Source organism: Saccoglossus kowalevskii, chromosome 17 (genome assembly GCF_978046115.1).
Source record: "Saccoglossus kowalevskii chromosome 17, keSacKowa6.1, whole genome shotgun sequence".
NCBI classification, from domain to species: domain Eukaryota; kingdom Metazoa; phylum Hemichordata; class Enteropneusta; family Harrimaniidae; genus Saccoglossus; species Saccoglossus kowalevskii.
Genome location: NC_140657.1, coordinates 16,842,565 through 16,854,904, shown reverse-complemented (window position 1 = coordinate 16,854,904; position 12,340 = coordinate 16,842,565). Strand labels below are relative to the sequence as shown.

At 34.3% G+C, this 12,340-nt stretch overlaps 1 protein-coding gene across 1 annotated transcript; it reads left to right on the top strand.

Moving 5' to 3' along the window:
- The first annotated feature begins 552 nt into the window (after nt 1–552).
- On the top strand, nt 553–6,732 carry LOC144351795 (uncharacterized). Its single transcript, XM_078009112.2, has 6 exons — nt 553–648; nt 3,937–4,018; nt 4,441–4,541; nt 5,282–5,365; nt 6,185–6,320; nt 6,467–6,732. The coding sequence occupies exons 1-6, from the start codon at nt 604–606 to the stop codon at nt 6,730–6,732; spliced, it is 714 nt and encodes a 237-aa protein (XP_077865238.2). The 5' UTR covers nt 553–603.
- The last annotated feature ends 5,608 nt before the right edge of the window (nt 6,733–12,340 follow it).

Here is a 12,340-nt window from a genome sequence, read left to right as displayed (position 1 = left end):
CAAAATACAAACGCAATACAAATTATTATTAGTGTACCTGGACTATTATGGGATATAAATTATATCCAGGCGAGTATAAAAAATACTTTATCCAGTAAATTCCTAGTATGAGGGCTTTATCTGAATTAAAAAGGCACCGTCTATAGATATATGTTTTGGAGATATTCTAATACGTCTAACGGGTATGTCTTATTTGTATCAAGTGCCATGTATGACGTCATAAGTTAGCGTGGTGTAACTAAAACACCTTGCAAATACCATAATAACTTGATACATTATACACCACAACAACAACATTAAAAAGGCTGTGCAATTGGGATATAAATTTATATAACGTCATTTAAAATTTATGATCATTTTTATTTTGATAAACATAAAGTGGCGACATTACAACAAACAGATCGCCGACGGGGTTGCTACGTAGACAATTCGTAACCTAGCTATGTGCATGGAGTTATAATTATATGTTAATCGTCATTTCGACAGGACCCTACCTCACAAAACCTCGGCCAATAAATAGAAGACAATCTCCAACTACAAAACAGAGAGAATCAACTACTGGTGCTCATTCAGTGTATACTACAACAGTCTGTTGCTACAATTATGAAACGGATGTCCATTCTTGTGTTTACTATTGTTTTCTTGGCGGTGAGTATTCCCCATAATTCGAGCTTTGTTTTCTAGAATCCATGATGAATTTATCGGATGGCTCAGAATTATATATTGTATGTGACGCTAAATCATCAGTCATTATTTTAAACCGTTCTTAATTTGTTTCCTCCAAAATTGGTACATCCAGGATATTTTTTTATGATGATTATGAATTTGTTTTTTTGTTTTTTGTTTGTTTTTGGAGGCCACAATTTCCTTTTGGTAACAAGTTTTGCTAGTGTGAAATGTGACAGAAGTTGCTTTTAGCATTCAAAGAATTTGCATGTGTGGGACTCCCACTAAAAGAATATCCAGCCCCCTCTGATTAGCTTAAAATGCCTGCTGACCTCCAACTGAAATGAAGATTTAATAAGGTTCCTTCGCCGGATGGTTTCAAATTCTCGGGGAGGGTGCTCCTACTCAAATATATATTCATTCATCCCTCCAATGGCTTAAAATACCTTTAAGCCATCTCACTGAAATGTATATACATCACCTCTAAATGGCTGAAATATCGATGTTTTTGGAGGCATAACATGCCTGTGGGGCCTCTCACACAGATGTATAGCAATCTCTCTCTTTCTCTGGCTTATCATGCACCCCCCTCAACCTATGTACAATAAGAAGGGAGGTGTAACAAATCAACTGGCCGATTAATTTTGATTTCCACATGCAGCTGATTGTTCACAGAAATCAGTTAAAACAATTTTACATCCCAATATTCCATCAACAATCATTTTAGTGATTATATCCCAATATATAATCAAACAGACCAGTGAATCTGCATTTCTTCTGTTTCATATTAAGATTTCATATTTAGATTTGGCCACCTTTCTACCGTACCGTAAGATATAGTGATAGAGATGACTTTCATTTCACTGTCATCAATTATCTACATCTACGGGAATTTATCACTCTCTTCTCCCATACATGGAGTGTATATTTTCAACCAAATTCTGTATACTTTGCTTGATGTACATGCCTAGCCATGACAGATTCATGACTATTCAACAACACCACCATCAGAAGTTTAGTGTAGGGAACAGGTAGAGTACCATGCCCCGAAAATAATTATTGCTCTAATATGACCTTGGCCTTACGCTGTCCCTTAATTCTCTAAAAACAAAATGTATTCGACATACACACCGACGATAATTAATTGATGATTAATAATGATAATTTATTAATTACCGGTTACAGAAGAATATTACAGAAACAGACTATTCTCGTGTTCCTATATTTTTCATTTTGATTTGCTTTGAATTATGACCAAACAAATCTGAATAACAGCTCATAGAAAAAAAGCAATATCGAAAACGGACAGTCGCTAACAAAGTACTTGCAGTATAAACACCTTTTACCCAGTGCAGAAACATGGACATTTTTCAAATCTTTACTATATTGAATTTAAACAGGTGCGTTAGAACTTTGCATCATTGAGGCGCTGTTCTGGAGAATTGAAGTACTTTGAGAAATACATATGCAAGCAGTGTGACAAAATCAATGGGACACCGGAAAATGCAATTGATATTATCCCAGATAATAATAATAATTTGAGAGCAAAGAATGTTTTTAAGAATTGAAAAACAAGATTGAGGGCATTTGTATCATTTGTATCAGCTTAACGCAGTTCTTGTGGAGTCTCCCCAATGGAAGTAGTCTGTGATTTTTTTTTATTATTATTTTGTAACTCGGTATCGTGTTATGATGAGTGGTTATACCAATTAACGAAACAAATATCAACCATATGAAGGTTAAAAGGTTAGTGGGACTTAGTTAGTGGATTTCCACGGCCTCATGTGATCAGTCGATGCATTTTGTATAAATATTCTCTGTTATTTTAACTACTGTGAGTGTTTTTATTAGGATTTCGTTCTGTGGGATTATTCGGGTTATACAGTCCTGATGTACAGTTTTTTTATTTATTCAATGAGTGTGGATTTCAATATTCACTAAAGAATCTTAGTTTCAAAAAGTATGGATGTATTAAAAATAGAGTTACTTTTAAGATGTGTAAACCTCTTCTTGAGGAAGATGTATTAGCAAAATCTGCATGCAGATACAATTTGCACAAAAGACACTTAATTTTTAACTATGTTGTTCAATACTCGATACTGTAGGCCAAATCGTATTATGATTTACTTTATTTTAGCTGGAATTAATTTTCACTGAAAAGAATGTTTGAGTGCTTTGTGTAGAATTTATTTTCACTGATGTAAAATCAAAAACACTAATCTTTATTTGCTTTCATTGTTATTGCATCATTGGGGGGCTCTGTTCCAGGGGGAACCTGCACACATTAATTTTGCAGAACGTGCGCTGTCAACTAATCAACGGAATTTAGACATTTTTTTTTTTCTGGTACCTTGTGACCACCCTTGACTTACTCGACGTTTGTTTTAACTGTACTATACGCGATCGCGACACAAACTAATCTTGACGTGAACAACCAACGCATTCAGGGGGTCATTTGAAATTAAATTAGCATGCATTATGTTAATATAATTTATTCCATGACGTCTGCATCAACTATGAATTATTCATATCAATTGGAAACATGCAGAATAAAGTCCCTCGCGTGAAATGGTTCGCATTTCCAATCAAACTCCTCCGGCATTCGAACGTCCAGGAAACGCAATTACATTAGGCGCGGGGCGTTGTCGACAACAGTTTAGTCCAGTCGATGCACCTTGACTGCAATTCCAGATCATATTTGAACAAATATTCTCCGCTGTTTTAACTACTGTATTTGTTTTTATTAGGATTGTGTTTTGTACTGATCTGTTTCGTGTTTTCTGAATAAACCTTACATCGGGCTGAAGTGTAAAGATATTTTAGTTAATGTTATTCTCCACTCATTCATTCATTCATTCATTCATTCATTCATTCATTCATTCATTCATTCATTCATTTATTCTTTCGTTAATGCTGAACTTTTTTTGATTTTTTTTGACTACAAAATTATAAACGATAATTAATTTGATGGTTCGTATCTATGACAACTTCAAGCGGAATCCAGATTTTAATCATTTGGAATTCCTAGTTGCCAAGGAATATTTGAGGCGGTACGCTGCACTAATTACACTTGTTTCGTTGGTGCTCGTATTAACAAATCTCGGTCGTCGGCGATTTGAATTATGCCTCTGATAAAACAATTCACAAATTACGAAAATTTGAACTGTTATTTACCACATTCCAGTATATCGTGTTGCTATTCTGTACAATTGTTGTACATTATACTATGGTGCACCAGACCTTGTTAAAATCATGTTTCGATTATTTCAGATTACATGTCAGTCGAATGCTAGGGTGGTTAAACGTGCTGATGGAAATCCACATGATTTGATGGTCCCCGGCCAGGGACAAGGTAAGAACAATTAAAGAATTGAAAGTTATCACGTATATATAGTTATATTTACATTTCCTGACGAAATCTTTTCCTGCCTTATTTAAGTTCGCCTTACAAGAAACACTGCTAAATTACATTATTATTATTAGAGACACCAGGGAGTTGAGTTATCAAATCTTCATAGTAATCTTTTAATTGTAAGCTGCATTCTTGGCATATCATGTCTCAATTATCAGAATTATTACTTCTCATAATTAATTAACAAATGCATGCATTTCTATTCATCGCCTTTTCCAAATATATCTAAGTACTTAGATTTGATTTCATCGGTAGAATTCATTGGAATTGCTCTATACCCTAATGCATCCTTCATAACCGGATTGTGATTTGAGATTACAACGCACCTAACTGCTTCGTGTATTCGACTTTTCGATTCACAGCTAGTCAGTGTTTGTCTTGTGGAGAACAGGAAAAATTAAGCTTGGTGGAATGTTTAATGAAACCGTTAGCTGACAGATATGAACAGTGTGAAACCTCTCGCGTGAGTATTTTGTTGTTTGTTTATTTAGACGGTAAATATCATAATGCATTTAAAATGTAAAACGTTATATATATATATATTAATATATTATACTATATATATATATATATATATATATATATATATTTATATATAGTCATTGAATATGATATCGGGAATATTCCAGTATGAATTGGGAGCAAACTGTAACACCAAATCTAGTCGTTGTATTGTTATGCTTCTAAAATATTTTTTTCAAATGTCTTGAAACAGATTCAAATATAAGGATATGGATTGTAAAATATTAAGATTATATAGTGTCCAACACATTAATTTGTAAATGGTAAACTTATTTTAAAGAATTCAGTGGCAATATTATATTATAAAATAAAATAAATTAAATAGAAATATTATGTGTATTTTTGTATGTGGAAATATGGCTGACCCACTCAAAAATATAACAAAATTTTAAGAAGTGAGGTCGGCAGTTCTTTTTTTTTTTTTTATTTGTAAAAAAAATGGTATTTTACAGAGTGTAAACAATAAAACACTCACAGTGCAAGGCTAGTTCACCAACATGTCTATTATCTCGCTTGAGTGTGAAAGTACGTGGTTTAGTGACTACCTCTTATGTTTTTAAATTTTAGAATTTCTTTTATTTGGGAAGGTTCTTCTATAAAAATATATACATATATAGCGTTCTTGTTGCTGGACCACGCTTTAGTGTGTAATATGCCATTCATATCTTCTGTGTTTTGCAGCCAGAATGTATGACTGAACTGACATGGAAGAAAAAAAATGGAAAAGACAAACTTGTCTTTGCATCAAGATGTATGCAGATAGAAGTGAGTTGTGACGTCGTTCTCTGGGTTAAACATTATAAGTTATTATATCACGTGAACACCCAATCAGATTCACCCGGTTAAAAACAGCATATAGCATAATTTGCGCAACTCCCGGTCGTTAAAGACATATTCATGTCTCAACCTGCTGACAAATTTGTATGTTTGCCTCCATCCGGGTACTTTCTTCCTGAATTTACCTGATTTACGCCAATAACATGTCCAGGGGACACGATACACCTAATAATAATCACCAGTTTACCTAATTCAGTAGAGTGATAATTTATTCATGCAACTCATCGATTTGAAATCGTTGTTATTTTTTTAAATTTATTGATTTGAACTGAGTGTTAGGAAAACAAAGTCGTCTACATAAATTAGGAAGTTAATTTGCTTGCCTTTAAATTCAGGAAGAAAACATTATTACAATTATTTTTGAAATAAAAGGTAATACTATTAACGTAAGATTGGGTACAATTTGACTTAATTGTTTTGTTTTTTTCAATCGGCAATTTCTTTCTCTAGAATATATGCATTCAGCTCTTCGGGCATGCTCTGGAAGATTGATATGCATGATTGAGTGCTACAATTTTTGTTTCAGGAGATATTCTGTAGTTCAGTTGACATTGAGCTCTTCCGCTCGTTAAATGTCCACCAATGTTTATGTTAATATTTTTATTTAATCGTCTTATAATTTCTTCGACTTTCTATTAAATTTTGACATATCTGCATTTTCTTGAATTTTGATACGTGTCGGCTTATTTTCACTTTATATATATTCTCTTATCCGATACCATGTTCTGTTGTGGACACTTATTTCAGGCCTGCATTGAAAAAGAAGCCAACGAACCAGGAATAAATAACTGTGATGACCCACCGATCCATGTAGCCACCAAGTGCCGATACTGTTGTAACAATAACACTCTTACCCAAGGTTATTTTTGCCCACCACCACGAGGTGACTATACTATTTTGAATGAACGTTTTGACTAATTTTTTTTAAGCGTAATGTTGTCCCGGTCACTTTCTTCAGAGTGTATTCTCGGGTAAACTAAACTAAACCTGTGTATTGTGTTCCACCCTGCGCCATTTTCTTTCTAATAGATGTGGTCACCTGTACAGTTCATGGGGATCCCCGCTTCAAAACATTTGATGAATACAAATATCATGAAGGCGGCGACTGTGCGAGTTATACCATATTTCACTCGGAATTTGAAAATCACGTACTGGATATTGAGGTAACTGAGTCTAAACATGAAAGTCATTACCGTGTTGAAACTTTGACAGTCAAGCAAGACACGGATATTGTGGAACTCAGTATCAATGATTATATCAATCCCGTGGAAATCAAGGTGAGATTGTTCGTGTAAAAATTATATCATTACGTTTACTTAAAATCACATTCATAAGCATGTCTACATCTACTTTTACATATGATTTGATTTGATTCCCTCTGATTAGCCTTAGGTAAATTGTGCCACTTATCGTTGAGGTCAAGTATAAATTATAAGTAATACATTAACTACTGTATAAACCTGTATAATATAATCCACTACATTTGTACTATGTGTAACAATGTATGTTTGTGTAACGTAATCCTTCTTGGGATAGAATAATACAGTCGCTGTGAACGCTTGCATCACGATGATTGTTTCACTTTCGACGATTCTGGCTTTAGATGAGATCTATAAATCCAGTTGTTCAGATTAACATTCTCAATTCTATTTATCGATTAATTTCAGTTTGGTGGTGGTGTGATTACCCCGACATTCCCGCAATTCGTGGGTAGCAGTATGCAGATACTTTTGACCAAAACAGATAATGACTACGAAGTCCTGATAGATCTTGACTGGGACGGATTCCCCGATCTAGTCGTGGAGTGGGGATTCAGGAGAGTGGAACTGCAACTCTCTCAGCCCTATAGTGGATGCTTTGATGTGATTGGCTTATGTGGTGATGCAAATGGGACTCCGGATAATGAAATGATAACCCCATCCAATACCAATGTTAATGATCCATCTGAATTCCATAAAAGCTGGGGTACAGGGTATGTATAATTTTGCTGGCGTATCCTTTAATAAGCGGCTTCACTGGAACATTCAATAACCGGAATTAGAAGCAGATTCACGTCCGGATATATTCATTCATTGCCATTTGTTTACATTTCCAATATACTATATGAACCATAATTGTTTAAACTTGGCATTTTAATAAATGTTAAATTTCAAAATCATTTGTTTTTGCTATACACATGTCATAACTTATTACGCATCAATTAATAGGCGCTCATGTGTACTCATGTGTAATATGTATCAGCAATACAAACTTTAGCGATCCAAACAAACGGCAGAACCACTGAGCATAATATGTATATGAAGCACATTTAAGGATGCGGTAGAGTTATCATGCTCTAAAAAGTAAAAACTGTTTTCATGAGGAAAAGTGTTTTCAAGCATAGCAAATTATATATTTTCTTGAAGCCCTTGTTCCTGGCTTTTTGAAAATAAATTATCTGCGACATGTACCACGAATTAGTCAAAAATCAAAAAATGCTTCAAGTGTTTTATTCTGCGCCAATACGTTATCAATGTGTGTGAATTTCATGAAAGTAAGTGAATTTCTGACGACGCACAACTCACTTGAATGACCTCTATGGCGTCAGATTTCTTCTGCCTGAAAACGCCAAAAAACAAAACATTTGGCACGTTGCGCTAATTTGTACATTTAAAGCATCGGATGAACTGATTGTTACAAAAAAAAACATAACATGGAGTCACTTAGTAGCCTTGCAGCATTAAAATCCAAAACTATAAAGTTTTAGGTCTGTATTCGTCCTCCAAAAGAAGCGAAGTTGTTACAGTACACGGCGGCCCCGCATAACGTTGAACAGTTAGAGAGATAAATGACGTCATCTTATTATATATTCAAATCATGTTTACATGCGAAGCGTGGTAGCCTAGTAACCGGAGAAAAGGGTCGACATACCTAAACGCCAACCCCTAGTGCTAGTTATCTCAACAACATCCGACGTTCTGTCTTGTTCTAGCAGACACTCGACTTCCACCGCAACTTCGGAAACGGCGTCCTTGTACGGAACGTTGTCGATGGATGGCCTGGCGGCAATCCCACATAAGACACTAGTTTTTTCAAACCTCGCCGACCTCTCCCAACTGCTCGTCCGACCAATACAGATTTTCGGTTGATATTAAATTGTCTGCCCGACTTTTTGAAAGATGGAAATTGATCATGTTTGCTGACGAAATTTTACCCTCTTGGTTTGAATACTCAAACTTGAAGTGTGAACCCCATTGTACTGTCGGCAATGCGTTTCTGTTATAGGTAAAGTTTCGCTTCCTCTGAACTGCGTTTTGAGTTTTTCCTTGGGGCCTCTTTTTGTGATTGATCAATAATCAGGAGCCGGAGATGATATGACCGCGTCTTCTTCAGTGTTCACTATTTCCGTTGCGAAGGGATTATGCAAATAATACGCAATAAGTCAATGTTATTGTTTGCGTCCAGACTTTTATCTCAAAAACAAAGTGTACAGTATCCCGTTATACAAGTAGTTTTTCTTATTTTTTTTTTAAAAAAGGGTATTCTAGATGTGTTTCAGTTTTAATTTTGATAAAATTATGAGCCCAATAACTTTACAAAAGTAATAACAAAAAAAGCAAAATTCACGAAAATAACTCTACCGCATCCTTAAGTTTATGAAATTTGTTATGATTGGTCACATAGTTTGGCCGTCATATTTGATTTCTTTTAACAGGAAGTAGTTGTTTTTGTTTATACAACAATTGAGTGATTATCCACTAATTTGCTACATTATATTACTATATTGAACTGTTTGTACAGTTAAAAAAAGAAATTAGATAAGTCACGTGGTTTAGCCGCCATCTTATACTTTAGGCAAAATTTACCAAAAGTTTGGGCATTTGTTTCTTTGAGGCACTTCAACAGATCGTCCGGATATTTGTATATGACATAAATTGCCATAGATTGTTTGGCCGTCATACTCGATTTTGTGAAAACGGAAATTGTGCAATTACATGTGTTCGATTGGGCTCAAATTTTTAATGTGCAATCTACACTTGAGATACATTATTTCACCCATATGCATAACTGTCATATCTGAAACACTGCTACAGAAAAGAACATGTAACCATTGCCACAAATAAAGGAAGCAAACGAAAGATGTAACTAACATAAGAAATAAACATATATGATCACGTAACCACATTGCTATGCATAAACACATTGCCTATTATATATTCTCAATTACCAAACCAAGTAAATACATGGGACGGACTGCATTTCGACCTCATGGTATTTATCATTCAAACTACCCTACCGGCAAGCATGTGATCTCATTAATTTTGAAATAGATGTCTGATAGACCGGGCCCCGTTGATACTGCTTGTGCGTTTAATTTATTTGTGTGTCTTCTCTTTGTTATTTTCAGTTGCTAGATTTGATCTGACTATGGTGTTACATCCGGTGTGCTACGTAGATGATTGTGAGACTGCAAAAGCATACACACGTATATAAAATATTTCAGTGTATCCAAGTAAAATAGTAAGAATGGAATAAATGCATAATAACAAATGAAAATATAATATTCTTATTTCTACACCTTTTATTAGTTTGTTTCTTGTACGTCACGTTTATGTTCGCAACTACTTATATTACATAATTTTCCAAGTATTAGATTTGGCACGACACCAAGTTTTACAAGAAAAGTATTATTAGTTGAGGTTAATATGACAACATAGCGTCGTAGTCGTCGTACACATTTGAGAATGGTCGATTTTGATGAAGTATCTGAAGGTTATCTCAACGAAATATTCCCCTCTCCAAAGATTGCAATGGGCTATAAAAAGATATCTTTGCGGCAGACGCTCAGTCAGCGCCTTTTTTTAACAAAAATAGCAAAAAATATTCGACAAAAATAGAAAGTAATGTAAAAATATAAAGTTCTATCCAAGATACCAACATATTAATTATTAGGGTATTCAAGCTATTCGTGTCCACAAAAAAATCAAAATATTTCATATTTCTGAAAAAAAAAATCACAAAACAACAGTGACTATATAGCATAATGTGAAAATTTAAACAACATATCACAGACATATCACCATAGCTACAGCTATGTCAATGGGCCTTTGATTTACAATCTAAACCAATTTACATGAAAACAAATCGAAAATTTATGACATTCTTTATGCACATATAATAACATGGTTATTCAAAACCCAGCATAAAAATACCAATATAAATATTTAACACCAAGAATAAAAACCTGCATTACATTACTTGCAGAACTAGATAACAATTGCGTAAAAATATGTTGCATTTATGTAAAAACACATACTGCAACATTACAGTCAAATGTAAACGGACCTGGGCGAGTTCTAGATGACTTGGGCACCCTAAAGCGGCATCAACCGCATCGTACAAAGAGCTATGACATCACACATCTGAAACACTTGAAATCCTAAGGGGGTGTGATAGTAGATAGGGCAAACTGTGGCAATGAAACATATACTGACTACATTAAATTTCTAGCAAACTGTTGGGTGTATACGAATATTTAATAACAGAATGTTTACATAATATCTACATGGCGACAGTAAAATTATGACCTCGCGTATTTTAATTTTTCGACCACTTAAGCAATGTAGATTATACCTAGATTATATATCCGTATTCAGCACTATGTATGTCCAGCAAGACAGCCATACAAAAAATATGATTTTATATTGTTCAACATAACATTTGTTTTTAAAATGGGACGGCGGTATTTCTGTTGACGAGGTTTTGTAAACAAATCGAAGATTGGGAAGTTGCTTAGATACTGTGTTTCATAAATAATTGGTGTTATGATTTTGAAATTATGTATTGCATAATCTAAATAAACTGCTGGCGATATGAGTATGAACGAATATTGGTCACCCTAGTTGGTCATCACCAGGCTTGACCTGTTTTTTACCACTTGATCAGGATACTGAGAGTTCATACTTTGAAAGATACACACTGTTTATTTGTTGATAACTAGTTTGCCACAGTTCATAACGACCAGAAAACATTGTCATAGAAATACCACAACAAACATAATAATAATTATGGTACTGATTGTATGCACCATTTTCAGGTATTACATAATTATGTATGACAATTTTCTTAAAAAAATAGCCAGATCATCTGACAAAGAAGAAATAGTAAAAGCCTCTTGCGAATGACTCGAGTCAGTCACTGTTAAATAACAGGAATGGTAATCAAAAACCCTTCATCTTTTTGTAAGCAGACTTTACACAGAATAATTACACACAGTGGTTGCACAGTCAGTTAGCATTCTGAATAGCAACTCCTCCATAATTCTGCCCATGGTGCTTTGCAAAGACTTTTTATGAGCCTCGCACCACAAATTTCAAAAGGTTAAAAAAAATATAGTCGCTAAAATATACATTAATTTAACCACTTTGTGTGGGCTTTGATTACCCTAAGACCAAGAAATCAATAAACTATGTGGGTGAATTACAATGTACAAATGAGTGATACAAGAAATCATTATATAGACTAGTTCATACACAAATGCAAGGAACACTATCAAATACATTTAGATAAGAAGATGTGCAACCAAACATTAAACATACATCAACTTATAATTTGATCACGCTTTATTGTCTAAGCCTCTCTCTCTGACTGCCTCTCTATGTATTACAATAGAGTGCAATACTGTACATCGAGTGTCATGATTTCCTATGGTACCATTTCAACAATGGCAACTACTCGACTGGTTATATTTTTTTAAATGATCAAAATCACAGCTACTGTACATTCTAAAATATATGTCTTGACAGTCAACAGCAGGGTCATTCGGGGGAATATCCACAGACGTTTATATTTCGGGTCTATTGAATATTTTCCCGAATGAAACGCATATTATGTTTAAAAAATATATTTGAACAGCTATTTACC